The 24,129-nt window shown below is 37.1% G+C and overlaps 2 protein-coding genes across 5 annotated transcripts; both read right to left on the bottom strand.

Moving 5' to 3' along the window:
* Positions 1-800: 800 nt before the first annotated feature.
* cracdla (cracd like a) lies at positions 801-19,524 on the bottom strand. Of its 4 annotated transcripts, none has more exons than XM_067443479.1 (11): positions 19,402-19,524; positions 16,299-16,460; positions 12,613-12,685; positions 12,353-12,482; positions 10,758-10,887; positions 9,493-9,654; positions 9,072-9,260; positions 5,709-7,161; positions 2,032-2,990; positions 1,398-1,479; positions 801-1,279 (listed from the first exon to the last, which is right to left on the bottom strand). In XM_067443479.1, the coding sequence occupies exons 3-11, from the start codon at positions 12,668-12,670 to the stop codon at positions 1,089-1,091; spliced, it is 3,354 nt and encodes a 1,117-aa protein (XP_067299580.1). In that variant the 5' UTR covers positions 12,671-12,685; positions 16,299-16,460; positions 19,402-19,524; the 3' UTR covers positions 801-1,088. The 4 variants fall into 4 exon arrangements, with proteins under 4 accessions (XP_067299580.1, XP_067299576.1, XP_067299579.1 ...); XM_067443475.1 differs by having other exon boundaries at positions 1,362-1,479; XM_067443478.1 differs by lacking the exon at positions 16,299-16,460 and having other exon boundaries at positions 1,362-1,479; positions 19,402-19,467.
* Positions 19,525-19,983: 459 nt separating this feature from the next.
* mitd1 (MIT, microtubule interacting and transport, domain containing 1) lies at positions 19,984-22,863 on the bottom strand. The gene is made up of 7 exons (XM_067443505.1): positions 22,409-22,863; positions 22,220-22,321; positions 20,766-20,902; positions 20,574-20,660; positions 20,385-20,497; positions 20,233-20,293; positions 19,984-20,120 (listed from the first exon to the last, which is right to left on the bottom strand). Exons 1-7 carry the CDS (start codon positions 22,551-22,553, stop codon positions 20,019-20,021), a joined length of 747 nt encoding a protein of 248 aa, XP_067299606.1. The 5' UTR covers positions 22,554-22,863; the 3' UTR covers positions 19,984-20,018.
* Between the last annotated feature and the right edge of the window lie 1,266 nt (positions 22,864-24,129).

Here is a 24,129-nt window from a genome sequence, read left to right on the forward strand (position 1 = left end):
GCTGTTAAAGGCACAATATGTAATTTTTCACCGCTAGAGGTCGCTTATTCAAAACAAAGGACGATGACGCCTTGATTTCATGGATTTATTATGACAGTCACCACTTCCGCTGCTCACGTGAATGTGGGGTAAAGCAGCGCTGTTTTATCATATTAGATACATTTGAGTGTGTTGAAAGTTGTTATAATGCTACTCTGTGCGCTCGATTGGTAGCTACTATGATGCACTTGGTGCACACTGCAGTAAGCTAGATTGATATTAGGCATGGTAAAACATGGTACTTGCAGTAAATCAAGAAAACAAGATTTAAACAATACGACTAACTGTGTTGAGCTATATAACAATTATTAGTTTTCTGTCTATGAATGTCTAAACAGTTGCTCACCTGTCTAATAAAACACACAACTTATTGAAGTGTCTTTGGTGTTTCCATGGTTTCTACAAAAAAAAGAAGAAATAAAAGGAAACAGGGCAACGTGGGTTTGTTGTCATTGTAGGTATGATGTCTTTGGTGACACACAGACATGATCCATGTATTGGTTAAAATGCCTTATTTCTCTGGATTTAAAAATTCTTTGAAACATTTGGGATAATGTCAACAAAATATATAATCTTGTAGTGTTTGTTTTTTAATATTTGAATCCAAATATTTTACATATTGTGCCTTTAACCAGTGTTGCAAGAAAATGTGGCTTTAAAGCTCACGGTATACTTCTCCCTTTTGTTTCATCACCAGTGTTGGTACCTATTTGCTGTGCATACTTTCATACTTCACATGGAGAGAATGCAAGCAGCTCTCAAGAGAAGGTTTGTGAAGGCAAACAGTATTAAGATGAATGGTTGCTGTATGTTCAAGTTTTCCTTAATAATATACATAACCAAAGTGGTTCATCAAGACCACACTGCTTTAACATCAACTTCAAAATCTACTGAAGTTCCGCTGAACCATTAACTTGAGTGCAGTTCTTTGGATTCAAGTTCAGTGTGAAAATGTCCTCAGATCCTCCTTTTCAAGCATATACAGACTCAAACACATCCAACTGAATTTTTGTCTTGTCCTTGTAAACTCTTCCTCCATGTTTTTTTGTTTAGTCCATAGTCTTATCATTCCATGCCATGGATTTCCTCTTGGCCAGCTCCATCCAGGATGGTTGGGCACTGTCACGAACAGACTGCAGAGGAGATGATGATGATGGTGATGATGAGGGTGGCACTGGTGTCTGCTGCCATTTATCCTCTCGGTCTGTTGACCTCATTGGAACAGAAGAGACTGATGCTTCTAGAAATATCAACAGCAAATATAAGCATATGGCTGAATTGTAGCAATCATGTAAAACTCACACATTGTGTCTCACACTTACGCATTGACACACTTGGGTCAAATCCTGTGCTTGTACCTGAGACTTTTGAGATCGGTCTGAGAGGAACTGTTGATTGAGATGTGCTTTGGGACTCTGATGTGGCTTTCTGCTCACCTGTCTATTAAAATAAGTTAAAAAAGGACATCTTAAACTATTCCCAAAACATTACATATACATAACAACAAGTTAAAAGTTATGGACTGCCGCTTTAAATAGAAAAGCTGTTGTTTTAAATTGTAATACTATTTCACACAGTATTTATTTTATTTTTTTTAAATAAATGTAGCCTTGGTGAGCTTAAGACACTTCTTGCAAAAACATTTTAAAAAAGCTCAGGAACCTCAAAACTTTTGAACAGTAGTGTATGTTGTCATTTTTAGATAATAAATGAGGTCGTTTTAGATAAGCTACATGCTAACACAAAGTATGCAAAAGGTAATAGGATGAACTAAACTTAAATGTGTCCAAATAACTTGATTAATTTATGTTCATCCTACTTGAAGTTGAACATGTACCTGAAGTACATGTTTCCGTCATGTGAAACCACTGTCCGTGACTGAAATATATTATTTTTATAGAGATATAGTGCTATCTCACTGGCTTGTATATGAATGAAGAAATCAAGTGTCTTTGGAGATAAATGTTATATAAATGGATAATAAAATTATACCTTGGTTGCAGTAGTTGTTTGAGTCTCCCAGCGTTGCACCAGCGAGGTCTTGTTTCCTAATCCTGCTGCCCACACCGGTCTGCCATCCTCGAGCCCGGTCCCCTTGCCTTGAGGCACAGACGCCCTGTCAGCTTTCCCTGAGATTACGGTGGGCTCTCCCGCCTCATTCTGAGTCTGATCCTTTGACACAGTATTGGCAGACTGTTGGGAAACTAGGTGGGATGTTAACTTTGGGCTTGAAGACAAATGTGGATAAACTGGGGGAGGCGTGGGGCGCAGTATAGCCTGTGTGGGGGTCTGTGATGCTGCTCGCAGTGGTGATGACTGTGGTGCACATGCTTGTGCACATGCCGTGAGTACGGCTTGAGTGGTGGATTGTACGTTTGATGTACATGATGTAACTGTAGACAGAGTTGGTTTTGTTGTTGAATTAGTTTTGGATTGAAACTGGATTTCTCTGGTACTTTCAATTTGAGATTGGTTAGTGGTTGTCTGATTTGAATTTTGGCTAGTTGTTGCCCTTGTCTGAGGTTGCATTGGAGTGAGCTGAGTGGTATATTGCGTGGATCTTCCAGTGGGCTGTGCAGATGGCCCTTGTTTTGTTTCTGTAGTTCTCAAAGGAGGTTGTGTAGCTGTCGGTTGGCTTGTAATGTTCTGAATGATTTTTGGATTGGCTTGTGAAGTGGATGTTTGCATTTGTGGTTGTGTTGTGGTCAAAGTTGTTGGTCGTGATTGCAAGCTAGTAAACTCAGGCAGTCTACTGGTAAAAAGCTGTTGTAGACTTCTGGTCTTCTCTCTGGCCATCTCCATCCAGGACACCTCTGTAGCTGTAGATGTTGGTGCGTTCTCCTGAGAGGACACTGCTGTAGTCTCTTCTCGTGGCAAGTCTGTACCTTCTTTAGGAGGTGAAGTTACAATCTTAGTGTCTTTGCTGGCTGGTGATGTGGGCTGAGGAGGTTCTGAAAATACACATATTAGAATATATATTTATCAAAATACCATGCAGCTTATTTCAGTCTAAAGCACCCATTTGCATGGAAAGAGGTGATCTAACCAACATGGGTAACATGGGTGAGTGTGAAATTGAATTTGAAAAACAGATGTGCTCACAGATATGTTGTTTACATGCTACTAAGACTCTCAAACATATCTAAAGATTCTAAGGTGCATCCCAACTCAAGTGTGGAATGTTGGACACTTCATGTTCTTAACTCAGACTTCCTTAAAGGGGGGGTGAAATGCTGTTTCATGCATACAGATCTTTTTACACTGTTAAAGACTTGGAATCCCATACTAAACATAGACAAAGTTTCAAAAGTTAAGGTGGACGTTTGATGGGAGTATTTCTTTGTCAAAAATACTACTTCCGGTTAGTCATAAGTTTCGGCAAGTTTTTTTCGATCATGGGTCCACTTGACGTTAATAGGTCGGAATTTCCTTGTACGGGCAATTCTACCGGAAGAGCGTGAGAGAGAGAGCGAAAGCAACAGGCTACGCCCATCAAAGTGGGGCTCGTAGGCTGCGCTGCACAGGTAATGTGACTTCAAGAAATTAACAATGTCACCAAAAAAGTGCGTTTTTGGTTGCCAGACCAAGACAGTCCTGTACAGATTGCCAAAAAACCCGCGTTAAGGCAACAGTGGATGTAATTTGCTTTTCCGGATCAGCAACTTAGTTGCGCAAAGGTTTATGTCTGTTCACTGCATTTCGGTGCCGACTGTTTCATAAACAAGGCCCAGTTCGACGCCGGATTTTCCGATCGCCTAATGCTGAATGATGGAGCAGTCCCAACGATAAAGGTCCCAACGTTAGAACCGCAGGCGGTGAGTAAGACTGCTTCAAATGTCTGTGTTTTTGCCTATGCCCATCAAGTAGCCCAAACATGATCACGTATAGTTAAGTGATCAATGGAGCATGCGATGTGTAGTGCGTGTACATTTGTTTAGCTGGCCACTTAATGTGTAACTTTATGTTTGTGTGTTGTAAAAGCACTCCAAACAACAATACACAAAGAGTGGGGAAATATGTTGAACTAAATAAGCGCGCTTCTTCATTCAAATGCGCTAGCCTACTATTCCATGTCTTTCTATGTAAACACTAGCCTGCCGTGCAAAACCAGTCCGCTTTCTACAATTGTCTACACAAACCATGCGTAAACACACACACACACACACACGTGCACAACTGCACTTCCCACATGTACACCTTCAAAGACAAAAAATACGACGATATAATTCAAGTATAAATATGTAAATAACACAAGCCGCTAAGCATATTATATAGTTAGTGTATAACTTGTACCACATAGAGACGTCCTGCTCTAGTCGTTTTTTGCTGCTGCTCCTGTTCAACTTCAGCCTCTGGGTCTGATTCCGGATCATAGATGTATGGCTGTATCTGATTAAAAGCCATTTTTTTATTTTGAATAAAGTTTTTTCCCGCTGTTAGGGATGACAAAGCTTTACGACGCACTCAACACAATAACAGCGGCGCGCACTCGTCATTCTTTAGCTTCGCCCACACGATACGCCCCCACCCGCTCGGCTTTTTTCGGAAAGACTCGGAACAGCGCATCTTTCTTATATAATTATAAAAAAAATAAAGACTTTTCGGAGATATGCAGGATGCAATGCTACTCTATATGTACTCAAGATTGACATGACACTGACTGAAACTGAGTGTTTCACCCCCCCTTTAAATAGTGGAGGGAGAGGAACTATCAGACTCTGGCTAATGATAAAATAATCCTTATAAAATTCATACACAAGACAGTTGAGTACATTTTATGTACTTTGTAGGACACAATTTATGAGTCTATGATTCAAAGGATTCTGATTCTAGAAATAAAACACTTTTGTTTAGGGTTGGGAACTAATCATTTTTTATCAAGATTTTTTAGTAGAGAAATGACTATTATAAGTTGAAAAAATACAACATCCAACAATCCAACATACACACTTCCGTTGTTGTGACAATTAGTGTAGCATGACTGCAAAAAGAATGACTCTTTTCAGTATATCAAAATATATTTTGATATATCTTCAATATATTTTTCAGTATATCAAAAACACAGCAATTAAATCAGCGCAGTTACTTATTGTACTGAGAGTAGTCCTTTTTCAAACAAAATTACAAAAAAATTTACCACAATCTTTATAGTTAAGGGCAATTATTGGATTGTAATGGAGCATTAAGCAACCAGAATCCTTCAATTATTTATGATTCCCTAGCCTATTTTTCTAATAATCATGTATCACTGCTCACTGTTCTACACTGTACTCTTTTAAAATTATACTAAAAATGACTAAACATTAATAAGGAAATAAAGATAATAAATACTTTATTGGTTTAATGAATTAGTAAAGTCATCTGTCAGTTCAATCAGAAGAGGTATAACTTGAACAGAGATGTATGAGCACAATCTGCTATTTGTTTACTCAGTTGAGTATCCACTATCAGTGTAATTAAAGATAGAGTCAGATGGGCACAGTTTAACATTTGGACAAAGCAGCTTTCTAAATGCTTTGAATCAGACAAGCACACAGACGTTTTCCTGGTATGACCTGAAATATCATCCTCATACGAAATGTAGTTGTTCACATTTGTCTTAATTGCAAACTAAATAATTCAAAGGATTAATCTCCAGGCACCATGGGAAGCCACAAAACTAAACTTACCAGCGTGTCTGAGAAAGCCAGCTCTTTCTTTGTCTCTACAGAAACCCTTGGGTGGTGAACTGGAGAACTGAACTGAGGTTGAGGACTCATCGGCTTGGAGAGAAGGGTTTTTGAGTTTGGCATGGAGTCTTATAGACCCCGGGCCATTGTGTTGATCTTCAGGTTCTACATAACTGGCTGAATCAGACTGTGAGGCCAGAGGTTGAGTAGGTGACCTGACTTCAACATTGTGGCGTTTTGCCTTGTCTTCTGATTGAGCTTTGTCCAATCGAAACTTTAGCGAAAGAGAGGTAGAGCGAAGCCTCACTCCAAATGCATTTGTAGTCTCCCTCCCTTTTCCCCCAGTCATGTCTTCCATCACATCCTCAAATGCCTCTTTTGCCAGCTCCTGTACTTCTTCCTCAGTAGCCTCTACACCAATCTCCTGTACCTTTTTGTCCTGACTCTCCTCTTTTGTTGGCATCACTGGATCGGTGTCTGTTTTGTCTTCCTTCTTTGATGCTGGTGGTAAGTTAGCACATGGGTCTTTAATTGTTTTCTCAACTTGTGAACTAACCTGCCGCTCTTTCTTGAAATTTAAAGAAGGTGTAGCTTCTGCAGCTTCTTCGTTAAGTCCAGCTTGCCTAACTACTCCGGTGAAGCTTGCAGTCCTCTGGCGTTCTTGATTCTTGTCTGAGGAGACACTGAAGTGGAATGATCCAGACAAAGTTTTCTGGGGCTTTATGGATTCTCTTTGAGGGTGATCTTCCTGATTAACAGCTGACACTGTGCTGACTGGCTGAAGTGTCTTGGACTCTTGTTTTTCTTCTGTAGAGGGTGCGTTTCTTCTCAGAGATGATGGTCTTAGATTTACTCCACAAATCACACTGGCTGGAGCATGAGTAGAGGGCATACACTCTTCTATATTTACTGCATTCTGAACATTATATTTGCTCAATGCGTCCGTCCTGTTTTGTATTTGCATAGCATTAAACTTCTCATCTTTCACGAGAGTCAGTTCTGGTGTGGTACTCACATTTGGTCTTTCAGTTGACACAAGGTTATTTTGGCTGTTCTTGAGAAGTTTGAAGCTATTGAGCTTCTCACCTACTTCTCCTTTTCCCTTTCTATCAATTGGATCCACTGGGATTGGCGGTTTGGCTACTGGCGACTCAGCTGGAGGCATCTCTCTTAGGTTAGGGCTCGGAGGTGACGTGGATAGGACTTTTCTCTCAAGCTCAGGTTCGGCAGAAACTTGTCTACTATCTCCAGCAGTCTGCAGAGACATTAAAGGTGAAACTGGAAAACTCTTGATCTGTGAAGCCGTTAGCCTCTCCCCTGGGCGCAAGACCTGAGAGGAATAAGAGCGAGCACGTGGGATCTCTTTTACGAGAGCCTGCACTTCCTCTTCCACCCTGATAGTCAATGGACAGTCCAGATTGTTCAAACTCTCAGATCGTGCTCTGCTTCCAGCCTGCATAGGAAATACAAGGTGAGAGATAAAAAAATAGGTAAATATCATAAGAAAAGCTATGAAATATTAACTGTTTTCCATAACAGTTCATATTTCATAGCTTTTCCTTTTCCTAAGGAAAATATCAATTTAAGTTTTTCCAAAAACCATTAGAGTGCTGCAGGAATAAGTCGTTAAATCTGGAAAGGAGATAGCATTTTTGCAGTTCTGGTTCCGTCATCCTGAAGTCATGTCAATGGATTTTTGGATAAAATCCTGAATAAGGTCTGTGTTTACTACAAGCTTGTGGTGTTTTCAAGGTTTGTACTCTTACAAAAATACATCAGTAATAGTCTAGGTTTTTTTTTAATGTTTCACATGTCTTGAAAGATGTGGTTGCTAACAAGTGGCTAAATGGGAGGATAAAGTGGTCATGAAATCAAATTGACCCTATTTACTTTGTTAGCCCACATTACTAGTCATGTGGGGAAGTGGAACAAGTTAAAACACACAAAAAAAAAATCGTTTTGACATGGTAATCTTTTATCAAAATCTGAAGATTTGCTTCTGCTCTGGGATGGTGTTCCTTCTCTAATGACATCATTTGAAAGCCTTGGTTGAATATCCTTAGCCCCGTCAGTCTGCTAAGAGCGAGGGATAGAGAGGAGGTGCACTAAAATAAAAACGATTCTCTATCGTTTTGCTGCTCGTCTTCCCTGCTAATCCGACCCTACAACACGATTTCACCATCCAGCTAGGTTCATCTTTGATTACCCCTTCAAGGATGGTCAGAAATCTTGGAGTAATCTTTGATGACCAGCTGTCCTTCAAAGACCACATTTTAAAGACAACTCGGTCATGCAGTTTTGTGTTGCAGTGCACAACATCAGGAAAATCAGACCTTTCCTTAAGAAGCATGCAACACAGCTTCTTGTCCAAGCCCTGGTCGTTTCTAGACTTGAATATTGCAATGCGCTATCTTCCATCATGTGCAATCAAACCACTGCAAATGATCCACAACGCTGCAGCACGTCTTGTCTTCAATGAGACCAAAAGGGCTCATGTCTCACCACTTTTCATCTCTCTGCATTGGCTACCACTCGCTGCCCGGATCAAATTCAAAGCTCTGACTCTTGCTTATGGATCTTCCACAAGCCCAGCACCCATATACTTTAAATCCTACGAGTCTACACCCCCACCAGAAGCCTTCGCTCATTAGCTGATTGTGGTACCATCACAGAGAGGCATGAAATTCCTCTCCAGAACTTTTTCATTCCTTGTTCCTCGTTGGTGAACCGTTCTTCCATTCTCTATATGCACGACAGAATCACTAGCTTCATTCAAAAGACAGCTAAAAACGTATCTCTTCCATGAGCACTTAATCTTATCATACTTTTTTTTGTTAAACTCTAAACTCTTCCTCCACTACTTTTTATTTTTTCCTTTCCTTTTTCTGGTTTTTGCTACTCTGAGTAGTATACAAATCTTGGTATTTAGGGCACTTTTTGCGTTTCTTTGCCTCTTCTTGACAGCTTGCTTACTGTACTCCTGAGTTGTAAGTCGCTTTGGATAAAACCGTCTGCTAAATGCATAAATATAAATGTACATGTATTCAATATATTCCTTTTCACTTGGCAATGTCACAACACTGAAGTAAACACTGGTTGCAACTTCTGGTTCACTGGGACCATAAACAGACGTTGTCGGGGGCATTAAACGTCATGACTTTTACAACCTTGTTGTGTTTATAATCAAGCTCTTGCAAACTATTGTAACTCAAACTTTACAACTTTTTAAGTAACGATCAAAGACTTGTCTCAAGCTTGACACTAACTTTCAGTTTGTCCTACAAAAATACATCATTACTGCAGCTCTCTACAGAAATGGATAATAGTTTAGAAAGGACCATGAAAAGACACTGAAGTGATCACCCTCTTGTTCTTGGCACTGGCCCTTTGGTTCTTAGGTTTGAGGGACATACGGTGACGGGCAGCAGAGTTGTCCAGGAGGGAAGTGAACCGTGGAGGGGTGCTGAAGTCTACCCCTGAGACAGGGGCAAGTGGGGAAAGGGGTACAGGTGCTGGGCTTATTGGCCGAGGAGAGAGAGGCTGTGAAGAGGCCTGAAAGGTGAAGAGAAGCACACAATTAACACAATTAAGCAAGAACTGGTAGTTTCAGCAGTAATGGAGACACAACATTGATAATAGGTCAAGCTACAAAACTCATGCAGATGTCTGATCAATGATTATTTAGTCTGAAAGGCCAAAGCTGTGCAGATTTACCAATACATGCACATACATTTCAAGGCACCACATCACAATAAAGATACTGGGATACTGCTGCTATAAGCACCTTGTTCGATATGCTCATGTATAGTCCTTCACCGCGGGACACTTCAGGGGGGCTACGAGGAAAGCCGTCATCTTCTGAACTTCCACCTAAGTCTTCACAACGTTTAATAGGCAACAGAACAGGAGGAGGACCTAGATGCATCTTCTGCTGCTGAAGTTTAATCTGATCAACCGGGGGGGAAGACCTTTCAATTTCATTGTCTTAATAAAAACAGTTTAAATTACATTTGTCAATCACATTGATGTATGTTTATAAAGTGTGCAGTACTTAAAGGGGACCTGTTTCCCTGTTTAAGTGCTATAATCGGGTCCCCTGTGCATCTACCAAGTCAGAAAACGTGAAAAAGAACAACCCGGTAACTTCTGTACCAAAATCAGTACCAACTGTTCATGATCCAGCTTTTAGTCTCCGAAGTGATACTGGTCACGCATGGCAGTAATGAAAAGGTAGAGCTTGAACTTTTTTACAGTTTATCTAATTTTTTTTACAGACAGTTCTCAGGCTCATTAGGCATTTTTGTTTAAACTGAACTTGTTAGTTTCTAACATGTTCTGTTGTTGTTGCACGAGTTCTTAAAGCTCTGCCCTCTTCTTGAAAGAACAGGCAGGGAGAATCAGCTCATTTGCATTTTAAGGGACATACACAAAAACTGTTTTTACTCACCCCCCAAAAATGGCAATTTTAACAGGATGTAAAACATTGTTTATATGATATTTTGAGCTAAAACTTCACATACACACTGGGGAAATCAGAGCCTTATTTTACATCTTTTAAAAATGGGCATGTGTCCCCTTTAAGATAGAACAAATGTAATTTTAGAACAAATGTTACCTAGTTTTGTGTGTGTGTGTGTGTGTGTGTGTGTGTGTGTGTGTGTGTGTGTGTGTGTGAGCCTGTTTATGTGGTTTATGAGGACACAAATTTGTATAACTACATGGGTATTACACTGGTATTACACTATAAATGTGGTTTATGAGGACATATCAAATGTCCTCATAATTCAAATGGCCTTAAAAACATACTAAATGATGTTTTTTTGAGAAAGTAAAAATGCAGAATGTTTCCTGTGATGGGTAGGTTTAGGGGCATGGGCAGTGTAAGGGGATAGAAAATACGGTTTGTACGGTATAAAAACCATTATGCCTATGGAGAGTCCCTGTAAACCACATAGACCAACATGTGTGTGTGTGTGTGTGTGTGTGTGTGTGTGTGTGTGTGTGTGTGTGTGTGTGTGTGTGTGTGTGTGTGTGTGTGTGTGTACTCACCTGAAGAGCTCGAATTTTGCCATGAATGTTCTCTTGAGACAGAATTCTTAGCGGTTCAGTGTCTGAATGACTGTGCTCTGCCTGAAAAATGCTGTCATGTGAAAATGCCCGGGATCCCAGCATGGAGTAACTTTGAAGAAAATGTAAGAAGCAAAGAAGATGTAAGCAAAGAATTTTCTTCTGAAAAAAAGTACACTTTACCATACCTTTAAAAAGAGTACTTTTTGGGAAAATAATATACTTTCAAGGAATAAAACTGAATATGAACTGAATGTTTAATAGGAACTGAATGTAATGTTTTTGGACACTTCATTTTTAATGCTAATTGCAATTAAATGAAAATGTATCATAGTTCAAATTTATATTAAATGCATTATAGCTGAACCCCTAAAGTTCAGGCAGGTGTGTTACATAGTTATCATAGCTATCATAATCCGGTGTACTGTATTTTGCGTACATGAGTTTTTGTTGTAGATGCCTACTGCTGCGCGTTTAGCTAGAATGCCATACAAAACCAACCCATTGGCCCACTGAATCTGCTTAACGACAACAGTTGGGGCAACAGCCTTAGTCCTAATGGGTTGTTATCATGGCTATCAAAATCCAGTGTTCCGTATTTTGCATACGTGAGTTTTTGTTGTAGGTGGCTATTGTAGATGGCTATAAAAAAATTTAAAAAAATTAAAAAATTGTGTACTGTGCTAATTAACTGAGTCTTCTTACAGCTCTTACAGGTTGTTGGCCTTGTTTGTTTCGTTGCTTCTATTGCTCTCCCCTTTTTTGTAAGTCGCTTTGGATAAAAGCGTCTGCTAAATGATTAAATGTAAATGTAAATGTAAAGTAGATACTTTTTACATTGTCTTTAACCCCTTAGCAGTCAAGGATTGCCGACGGCCCCAGAATATATGGTTAGGGTGTACTGGGTATATGAATATATGGTTAGGGTGTAATTTGGTTAGGGTGTACAGCCAAATGTACTAACAAGCATTTATAGAAAACTAAAATATATTATAATGTCACTCTATTGAAACATGTATGCAATTTATTTAAATACATTTGTAATGATGAATGATGCAATTTATTACATTCAAAATACATTAACTTTGATTGTAATATCAAATAATACATACAGTTAAAATGAATATTAAATACATCACGTGCGTTAGAATGTTAGTAAACATCCAAATAAGTGTACTTCTTTAAATTACATCACAAGAGTATTTAAACATGATTTAAAATGTACTTTAAAGTTCAACAAAGTGTACTTGTTGATAATGTACTTAAGTGTGTAAAGAAACAGTCAACTCTCTTTAAAGAGATAGTTCACCCAAAATTGAAAATGTTGAGAGTAAGTACGTGAACTATCCCTTTGAATACACTTAAGTGGCCTTTTATTTCATTAATATTCTATTATCTGCAAGTACAGTTTTTTAAACACACTTTTAAGATTTAGCACACAAACAACGGCACATTCAATTAAATAAGCACACAAAGGATCATCAAATCATCCTGAGCTTTAAATTGTTTCAAAGTACCACCATGCATATGCGAGTGTAGATTTTCAAGTCATGCTGATAATCAATGTGAACACTTACTCTGAATCGTCCATACCCCATGCGATGTCACTTTCAGACTGACTCTGCTTCATACCACCGTCGTCCTCTTTCCTCTTTATCTTCCCAAACAGGCGTGACTTAAAAGACTTTAACCTAGACTTCTTCCTTCCTAAACATTAAACATATCCTGCCTTTAGATTAATTTATATATTACAGCAAACCGACAGTGATTTATTATTTTTTAGAACTAGTATACTGTGAGAACTGTGAACACTGAGCCTTTTTGAAAGACCTCTGACCTGTAAAGTCGTCACTGCCTTCTCCCTCTGGGTCTCCTGAAGCCTCCAGAACATTCATCTTCACCGGTTACAGCTGTTAATGAGGACAGTTACACAGAAATCAGACAAGATGGAATGAGGAGTAAAAAAAAATACAGGAGGGGTTGGTAAAAACATCAGTGGAATTGTCAATTGAAAATGTCAGATTAGTTAAAGTATGGAAAATTATCATTTAATATAATTAACTGGTAACTGTTGTTCTTAAACTCCCAACCTACTATGAGAGCTGTTAACAGCAGAAGAGTACATTGTCATGTGAAATACATGAGGTACAGTATGTCATATCTCTGATGTGGAAACGAGGCTAATTCTCTCTTCTCGTAATTTGTATCTGATAAGAGAATGCTTTTCTTAACCCAACAGAGACCAAAGGTTCCTTTTGCAGTCATATTTTCCATGTGACCAGACAGGTGCTTTCATCTGGACCACCGACGATGTGTATCTTACAAACATACCTCTGTTTAAAAGTTTGAAATCATTAAGATTTGTATTAAAGAAAAGAATAATACAGCTTAATGGATTCATTAAGCTGATCAAAAGTACAGTTAAGACATTTATAATTATAGATCATTTCTATCCTTTTTTTAAAAACTTTGTATTCATCAAAGTATTCTGAAATCATGTATCACAGTTTTAAAAAAAATATGAAGCCGCATACTGTTTCTTCAGCAGCAAATCAGCATATTAGAACCACTTCTAAAGGATCATGTGACACTAAAGATCTGAAACTATTTAACTTTTAAACATAAGTAAATGTGTGAATCACATAAAGCATATTATTAAAATCAGATAAGTGGTAATCTTTCCTCATTGTCACTGTCATTGTTCCTCAGTTTTATTTAGAAACTGCGCTACTGTACTAAACCATGCAGCACAAACAAGAAGAATTAAAAGAGTCACTTAATGTCAAAAAGGTTACCACCAACCGCCCTGAATACCTCCAGGAACCAATTGTCTTGAGCACATGGAAATTGAGTGAAACAAGTGAGACTGTGTCCTTATTTTGGACAATGTGCGTCACATTTATTTCAATCTTATGGCCGTCTGTATCCTTTATTATGACAACAAACCTTTCTTATCACTGACCATGCCTTGATAATGCAGATATGCACTAACATGCAAAGTCCATTGAGTCCTTCCCTTTTAAAGACATCTGCTGTCTATTGTGAAATAAACTCAGCATGTAATAAAATAAATTTAAATAAAATAAGTCTTCATGTTTGGATACACAAGATTGAATTCTTGTGAGGTTAAGGGATTTTCTTAAAAACCTTCCGAGGGGTAAAAAAAATGCAGTGCACTATGCAGTGGATAAAAGATTATGAATACGTTATCAGCATGTAACAGCTTGTCAACATGTGGCATTTTTCTTAGTGGAAGCATTTAATGCCTATGTCAAAAAAAGAGAGGCTGATATACCTACAGTAGCATCAGACACATGTCACATGGAATATGAAAATAATCTTTGGGGCTGGGAGGATATCACTGTAAGGTTTCACTGAGCACTAATCCTACAACTACAGAATAATCTTAAACTTCTGGAACAGCCCAAGAGAAAAGGACTGCCTTAAAAATGCTGCCATGACACATACACACTGTAGGAGAAAAATAGTGGACCAAAAACTACCATTTGTCCAAAAGACTGGGGATTTTGCTTTTGGGAAAAAAAGTGTCTTATGCTCACCAAGTCTGTAGTCATTTGTTAACAAATTAAATATTAATGCAATTTAAAATAATGGTTTTCTATTATAATACATTTTAAACTGTAATTCCTGGGATGGCAAAGCTGAATTTTCAGCATCATTCCTCAAGTCGTCAGTGTCATATGATCCTTCAGAAATCATTGATTTGATTATTTTGTGCTTTAGAAACATTTATTATTATCAATGTTGAAAAATTTGATGAATTGTTTGACGAATAGAAAGTCCAAAAGAAATGCTTTACTGTAACTTTTGATCAGTTTGCATCCTCGCTGAATAAAAATATTAGGTGGCATTTTATTTGATATTGCTGTTCCCCATGTACATACTATGCACTTATTATAGTAATTGCAATAACTGTGTAATAACTAGATACTAAACCCAAACCTACCCCTAAACCTAACCTTAAAGGGTTACTTCAGCGATTAAGCATATGGCTTTGTATAGAAACAGAGCCGTTTCATGTAAACAGAGCGGAGCAAAGTGAATGTTTCAACTTTTCAAACGAATTCCTATGAAAGTTAAGCTTCCAAAGGCATGAACTGAAAACATGGCAGATTGAACACGCAATGTGAATGTATGCTGCGGCCATGCTTACCTCAGCTCTCGTGATGTGTGTAATCTGACTCCTGTGTGTTCATGCCGTGACACTCGGCTCCCTTACATTATATTGAACAGACCAGTTCAGTTTTTAATTGTAGTGTCTGCTTAGAGGGCAAGTGTTCCTCTAATCCAGTAGCGGTGGCTTTGGGAGTGGCCTTACAGGGCAGCGAAGCAAGTGCATCCTGGGAGTTGGTGTCTTTTATCCACGAGCCAAAAATACATTTTCAGGCTTTTCTCAGGCTAGAGGGCCCCAAATTCTAAAATAATTTCACATTTCTACTACATTAATGACCAAGTTTAAATACACATTCATCTTCCCAGCACTGAAGTACCCCTTTAATTTTAGTTACCTTATATTACCCAGTTCTATATGCACTGTAAAAAAACGCAACAAAATATTACCTTTTCTAACTGATTTTAGGGGAGAGTGTGGCACAACCTTTGACTTTCTCAGTTTGTGTAAATCCACTTGGGGTTCAAAGTATTTAATTTTTCCCACATTAATTTCACATGTCTAACACAAATATGTGGCTTTGTTTCATTAATACAGTGTATACTTTTTTCTTGATTTAACCTGAAATGATGGAAGTGAAATGTGACAACATAGGCAGGGTACATTGTAACATGACCATATGATAGCTTAAAATGTTATCTGATATAATCAAAAACATAACCAAGACAAAGTAAAATATTTTGAGAATAAAATACAATTATTAACTTTTGATATAAAATAATTTGACAACAAACACATGGCTAAATACAGCTAAACAGCATAGTTCAAAACATAATGAGTAATAATCTCTGAACATTGACTCTTTATTCACCTTTTTCTCATGGTTTCTCAATAGAATTATTAAAAGTATAGAATATAATTTAGTTCCAATAGGAGCTCATTGTAACGTAGTGTTGGAACGGACCCCATCTGCACAACTGGGATTTAAACCACGGCTCATGTCTTCTGCTTGTTAGATCAACAATAAAGAATGATCTCAACTGTTAAATAACATATACGATTGCAATAATATCAGATTACTCTCATTTTAAATAAACAAAAAAAAGATAAAAAATAAACTTAAGTAGGAAATTAACTTTTGCTATGGTTAAATATGTATCTTTAATTTTGGTGCAATTTCTTTCTTAAATAATGTTGATATGGCATCCTGGAAAGTTTTAAACCATGTGTTACAACTAACCCCACGTTAGGTTGTGACCCACGCTCCCCTAATTCATATTATACAGTGTAAATTAATAAATAGCTGTGGAAGATTATATATTGTAATTAATTACCATGGACAACAAAAAATAAGTACTTCAAATAATATTAAGCAATAAAAAAAGACTTACTTTGACAGTAAAAATCCTTTTTCCTCTTTTCCGTTATTTTGCTTCTGTTCTCGCTTTTAAAAGAAACAAATGTCCTTACAGCCAATGAACCATGACAGCTCTTCCTCAGTCACAAACATGCAGAGAGACCAGACCAGAGAAAGAGCAAAATCCGAATAGGAACTGGCAGAAGAGAAAGCAAGGAAGAGGTGAAGGAAAAGCAGGCTCGGACAAAAAGCCACATTGATGTTTGGTAGTAAGGAGTTGGACACACACTGACTGTCAAACTCTGTTACATTTCCAACACATGCTCTTCCTAAACAGCTTTTGGAGCACTGAGAGTGTGCTGCTGCTGGCCAAAGGCAGAGCTGAGCTGATGAGGGCAGCAGTCAATACAACACACCACAAGCATTCGACTAGCAAGACAGTGTGTGTGTGTGTGTGTGTGTGTGTGTGTGTGTGTGTGTATGTTGTTAGAATAAGCATAAAGAAGCTATTTGATTAAAAAATTTACATTAACAGAGTGAGTCAGCAGGTAACCAGGGCATCACGTCTTTTTTTTTATATATATATCTCTTGTGTTTTTAAATGATTTGTATAACAGACTGTTGAAAATATCACTAAGACAACGAACAACTGTCATCCGTGTCATTTGCATCCACACGCCAGAGTAGTTACGTTTTTGTATGCAAATAATTTAAACACCATCACATTCAATTTTAAGGTTGCCATTTAAAGGTTGCAAAGAATTTATGTATATATACTGTATACACTGCTTGTACAATTCAAATGTGTGAGTAAGTTTATTTTAAGAAATAAATCCTATAATACGTAGACACATTGCATTGATCAAAAAGTGCACAAAATGTTACAAAGGATGCATTAATCAATAATTTCAAATAAATGCAGTTCTTTCGAACAGAATCCTAAGAAAGCACATAGTTTTCAACATTGATAATAAATGTTTCTTGAGCAGCAAATCAGCATATTACAATAATTTCTGGAGGATCCTGTGACACTGAACACTAGAGGAATGATGCTAAAAATTCATCTGACTCTACTGATCAGTATTGTGCATGACAAGAAATAAACAGACGTTGCTAATCTGTAATGCTGAGATCATGAATATGTTTAAAATGGTAATTAGGTGATATGGTGGAGTTAAGCAGATTCCTTTCCTTCTGTGCAGACAATGACAGCTCTCAACTCCCTCCTGTGTTACTATAAGTAACTGTGAAAGTAGGCTGCAGCCTATTTGAAACGTTTGACAGGTGAGATAAAGAAATGACAGACAACTGGCTGACAATAAAAAAGTACTCAGCCCATTGTACTCATGCACATCTCCATCATTGACTTTTTAACCCTAAAAATGTTACTCTCTCATTTAACTACCCATTATCTCTGAGGATTGAACGTTTTGTATCCTGCACTCTACAACACACAGAGCAGCTTTGCCCCAGATACAGGCATAAATCTGTGTCAGGATCCAGAGTTGGCCACAAATCCCTCTCCTTTCCTCCTACTGGACAAAAGTCAGCTCAGCATCTGGGTGACTTTCAGCCAGCCTACATTATGCGTCTGGCCTTCGAATACAATCCATCTGTCAATTTACATTTTTATCATGCATATTGAGGGGGGTGCAAAAGTAATACGCACATATTTTTCATTTTATGTAAACCAAATTTTTCCAACATTTTACTACTGATGACACTTAATTTCCTCCAGATATTGCTGGACAAGGAAATACATTACCGTTGTAAGCTAAATTTTTTCAGATATTTATAGCCTGTGTGCATTTATCATATACAGATTTGATCTCATGTTTTACTTTTTATTTCCTCTTAATCAGCAGGATGGTCTATGCCACACAAACAAAAATTGTGCATTCAAGCTTGCAACTAACAATGCAAAATAATCATGCTTGTGTAATAGTTGGGTAAGTGATCTCAATTAAAACACAGCATACATTCTGACAAGAGCCAGGAGTGAGATTTTAGGTTATTTTTCATGAATGTCAGGGCAAATTGTTTTGTTGGTCAAAACATTGGTTTTCTATTTTGTTAACATTTTGAACTGCAGATTGTTGTATTGTTTAGATTTTCATTTTCATTTTAACATTCATTTTATTCTCTGAAATAACTATGTCTACATAAGCTCACTTGAATTTTTTTTAATAATAAATAAATCTATAATATTATTTACACATGCAGCATGTAGTTATATCACTATCAACATCAGGGCGAATCTAACAAAACCTTTGGAAAATCTGTTCATAAATTACACTTCAAAATCATAAGAATTTTTATTTATTTTTTCAACAAAATCAGGTGTTTAATTTAATAAAAATATAAAAGTAAAAAATTAAGTGTTTCATTACAATATTTTTTTATAAACATTAAATTCATTACTAAAATACAACAAAAACGTAACTAATTAAAAAAAAACGTAAAAGGCTTAATTCTCATGAAAATAGTTATAATAATAAATAAAAAAATTAATAAAAAATCTTAATGTCTTCTTGGATGTGTTTCATGAGATTCACCCATCATCATAACTCCAGTCTGTTCTCTTGAGAGATGAATGGTGTTATTTAGAGAGAACGCTCTATATTTGATGAGGAGCACATATCGAGTCGAGATTAAAGGCGATTATAGATTTAATCTCCTCCCGCAGAGAATTCATGTGTGTTTCATTGTAACTGGTTTCTAATATGACAGGCAAAGCATCATTTCAGACAAACATGTCCAAGCAAACAAAACTACAACTCAACACCGTCTGCTTTTGATGTAGTTATTAGTAGGCTATCACACCGCATCATTAGTCAACAGCAGTCTTTATCCCTTCACAAACACCAATTACAGTTTAAATGCCCAATATCCAGTGGTCCATATAAATTTTACTTCATAAACAGATATTCAAAAATCCATAAAACAATGTCGGTTATCGTTTTTAAAATGACTGTGGACGTCCCAATATTGGATATTAGCCTAGTACGTTTTAATTAAAAGGACTAAATAAAAACTTACGGTAACCACTATAACAATATCTCAAATCAAAATTAATACAACTGCCATTCTTGTCATAAAACCTAATATAAATATATGTAGTCGCGTATTATACTCACATGCTGATGTAAATCCTAGAGAAAGTGAAGTTGAGGTGATCTCCAACATTCACTCGCTTTTTAACGGAGACGCTGGAGCAAAACACCGTCATATCAAGAGATGCGTGACGTTGAACACAAAGTGTAATATAACGCAAATCATACCCTTTTCTAGTATGACTGAAAGGTCATCCAGTGAACACAGGATGGCGCTGCTGTTGTACAGAAAATGGCATAATAAACAATAGCCTTACAAAACATTTTTAATCAATGGCACATTCTGGCGACCAAAATATTTTACACATTACTAACTTATTTACAACTGTACTTCGGGTTTTAACCATAATTAAAGTGACAGACCGGATAATAAACCAAAAATATCTGTATGCAAAATGTTTAAAAACAGCAGAATTTAAGCAATGAAGCAAGTAGGTCTCAGGAGCCTCTCAACATTCCCCTGCAATTCATTTAAGCACGTTATAAAAAAGCCAATACTATCAGTTCATCTGCACGATAAAAAGCTCAAAGTGGGATTGAAAGGCACAATTTCCATTTCCTCCAGGTAGGTGTGTGAGAACTGCATTTGAAACAAAGTCCCATAAATATGCCAGAAGGTGGAGAAGCTTCTGGCAAGCTTTTTAAGATAAAGTCTTCTTAGTGTGTTTAGTATGAAAAACATCCACGGTGGTCTCATGACACTCTCTCAAATCATAATCACAGTATCCTACAGAGAAGCGACCCTTAAAAAAAAGAGAAAATGCTTATATTTTCATATAGCTCTTATGCAGACACTCACCAATAGATAACATTTCACAGGTATAAATGCTTAATGAACATGATTGTATTAGATACCTTTGGTTTTTTGAAATAATCGAGTCCCCTGCCAATCTTAATTATCCAACCATTATTAAACCTGAGGAAACAAAATTGATATATACAACAGATAGACAATGATATGACATTATCCCCAGTGTGTTTATTCTAACACACAGAACATTATGTACCTGATCTCCCTGTCATGAATAGTAGCGGAGTACTGAATGTCCAGAGAGATATTTTGGCTCTGTAGCGACTGCTTTATTTCTGCCAGGGCATTGGTTTGCGAAGCCGAGCCGTCCTGGAAAACCACATGATTAAGCCAATGTATAGTATCCTAACTTATACCACTTACGTAAAAAATTATAAAACTGTACCTCTTCCTGTGAGGTCAGAAGGTGAATCGTCTTGACTTTACATGGACATTTCAGCAGCATTTCACAGAAACGAAGAAAATTATACAACTGCAAAGCAAAACATTTGTAACGTGTTTTACTCTGTAATTCAGTTCATTTGCATCTCAGCATTTTATTAACTGCTAAATCTAGGAGCATCACTGTAGTCTCTACCTGATGGACGTGCCGCACATAGGGGTCCTCCACCCAGACTTCTGTCAGCCCATCTCTGATGTATGGTTTAAAGAGGGATTCATAGCTGAAACCAGTGGAGCTGTCAGCTATCTTTATCTGCTCATGGTATTTACCCTCTGACAGATAACAATGATGAAAATTAACAGTCAATGTGAATAGTAAAATTTAAATAAATAAATAAAATAAATAAATTTTCATCATTTAGATGTCATAGACCGACAACTTTGATTATCCCCACTCTAAAATTTAAAAGGCAGCTTTATATTTTCGATACCCAATTTATACTGCGAAAAAGTAATATTATAATTAATACGTGTAAAGTATTAGTTGGAAAATATATTGTTCCTATTGTTATTATCTTGGGGCAGCATCTTGAGACGTGGTCTACACCTCACAGCCAGTGAAAAATAGGACTCGGGCAGAAATCATGTTGATGGATGCGGTTATTAATGTTACTGTAGTATGAAGCAGAGCAGGACCGAGTGTTGTGGAGCTGAGCACGGCTGCTGGAGCGATTGTTATACAAACACACTTTGTGTGTGCCGGGACTTTTATGCCGCTTTCACGTGCTATCGGAAATTTGATAAATTCCATTTCTGAAGTCGCGATTACAAGCTCATCCCATTCAAATTGTGAAATGTGAGGGCGTTCAGAAGCAATTTTTACCTAGGAAACTCGTATTTACGATAATTCCCGAGAGCACATGAATGCATCATGATTATGACGGGACACAGTCGCCGGGCGCCCGCACTATTTCCGCTTTTCCGGTCATGAGTATAAGATAATGCAGCTCTGTTTATCGTATTAGATACATTTAAGTGTGTTTAAAGGTGCACTATGCAACTTTCCGTCCACTAGAAGTCGCCTATTAAAAAAAAAAAAGGCGTAGTTTGATGACGGCAAGTTTGAGCGCAGCATCTTGGGACATGTGGTCTTCACCTCACAACCGGTGGAAAATAGGACTCGGGGAGAAATCACGTTCATGAATGCGGTTATTAACGTTACTGTAGTATGAAGCAGAGTAAACACCCGCCTCGCGAACACCGGGACTTTTATTGGGACGGGACACAGTCGCCGGGCGCGCGCACTATTTCCGCTTTTCCAGTTATTGGTATGAGGTGATGCAGCTCTATTTATCATATTAGATACATTTAAGTGTGTTTAAAATTATGTTATGACATTACTCTGTGCGTTCGCTTGTTCACACTGCTAAGAGAAAAGCGCTTCTGCAGACTAAAACCGGAAACTGAGGGTAACGCAGATATGACGCAATTGGTTTTTGGATATTTTACTGCAAAAATACTACATAGTGCACATTTACATCGAATGCATTACTTTTAAAAGTAACACTGACCCTACCCTAGCACTCAATTGCCGCCTCCTTGTGGTCTCAGGAACCCAGTTTAAAATACTTGGTTTAACCACTTTTTTACCTTCTTTCAATTTGTTCACATGGTCTTTGATCTGTTCTGCTCGGTCCATGTAGCCCTTAATCTTCTCTCTGTAGTGGACCTTCTTTGAGTCATCTTTAACAGCTAGGAAAACAGTGATTATATTCAGGCCACCATTTAAATCCATCAGCAAAAGAGCACATTTACCATTTCCAGAATTCTGGCATATACCTTTCAGTACATCCAACAGGAGCTGGATCCCTTCCTGGTAGCACACCAGAGCCTCCTGTAAGCGTGAGCTGTGATCAAGCTCCACAGCTCTCTTCAAGACAGAGATAGCAGAGCTCTCCATGCCTGGGAGGATATCATGAGCCATGTCTGCTTTCTGTGATGGCTGGAGCGACAGAAGTAGCAGCAGTTCAGGTCGGCTGACAGTAGTTCTTACATGGGAATGATGTTATTGTGTAGTCATAGCAAAAAGGGAAAAAATAATAATTATGAGAAGCGCATCATTGTCAACACTATCCAAGAAAATAAAAGCTTGAAAACATTCAAATGTTGTGGACTTTCGTGAACCAAAGTTACACTAATCCAATGGAAGCACATTTACTTATTTAAAATGAATTAAAAGAATGACGCGAAAAAGAATTAAACTTTCTGGGCGTTTTTAATCAGGCGACACTGTACGTTTCCTGTAGGAACTAAAGTGTGGATACATCCGTGTCTATTATCTGGAGGACCAACTTCCGTTTCCGTTGACCGTAGTAAGTCGCGAATAAAAGTCATTTATAATTAAAAGTCAATGGTTTTTATAAATAGCATGGTAAATTATATAAAATCCATTATTCAATAATTAATTGCCCAGAAACATACTGAAACTATAAATGCACAGATTTGTTAATTTGTCTCGAAATTTACTTGAATTTAAATAGGCTAATGCTTCATATTATCATTATTATGTCAGCCCATTTAACGACATCATATCTTTTACATGAATGCAAAGGTAACACACGTAGCAAAAATAAATGCGCTAATTAATAGCCTACTAATAAAAATATAGGCTACAAACAAAAAAAAAATTCTAGCACCAGTTCCTTTGTGTTATATTAGTCAATTTGCATACTTTTGTTATCAGACTGGTCTTTTTGTGTTCGGAAGTTTTCAAAGATATAGAATAACACTATCGTATGGAGAGCTGATTCAACATGCTTAAAATAACAGAATTCTCATGCAGGCCTATCGATGATCAGCATGATTTTATTGCAAGCAATAATAAAATTAACTGATTTGAAGAAAAATGTATAAAATAAAACAATGAATGTTTGTGTTTATATATTGGTATGTATAATTAAGCAATAATAGTAAAAAAAAAATAGAAACATCTATTCTTAAATCTCACTATTGTAAGAAGTTGTATGATGCATGATGGTTAAAAGGAGGAATAACGATATCAATAATCTGTGTAATTTAACACTCACCCTCAGAGATATGATAAAACATAGAAATGTGATAGGAGTGAGAGGCAACAGCTAATGAATTAAACTAGTATAAGAGGATGTTTTGCAAATCTAGTATTTAAATATGATTCAGAATTAACTGACAATAATGGATGGAACTCAATTTTAGCTTATCTAAATTCTCACCACAGAAAATCAAATGGTGTTGACAAATGTTGACAATTTCTTTCTTTTTTTAATTATTTAATATTATTCAATAATATTCAATATATTTAAAACTATATTTGGTTTAATAGCACCTATTGCATGCCATAGCCAGTTTGCTTCTTAACTTAAACTTAAAGAATATATAGGCCAGAAAAAGGACATTGAGGATAATGTCTGACTTTGCTTGAGTTTAGATGATTTCATAAATATCTCACAGTGTTACAAAAAGTATGTGCAACCCTTTTTTTATTATAATATATAAAAATTATATATATATATATATATATA

The sequence above is a fragment of the Pseudorasbora parva genome, chromosome 5, assembly GCF_024679245.1.
Source record: "Pseudorasbora parva isolate DD20220531a chromosome 5, ASM2467924v1, whole genome shotgun sequence".
NCBI lineage: Eukaryota > Metazoa > Chordata > Actinopteri > Cypriniformes > Gobionidae > Pseudorasbora > Pseudorasbora parva.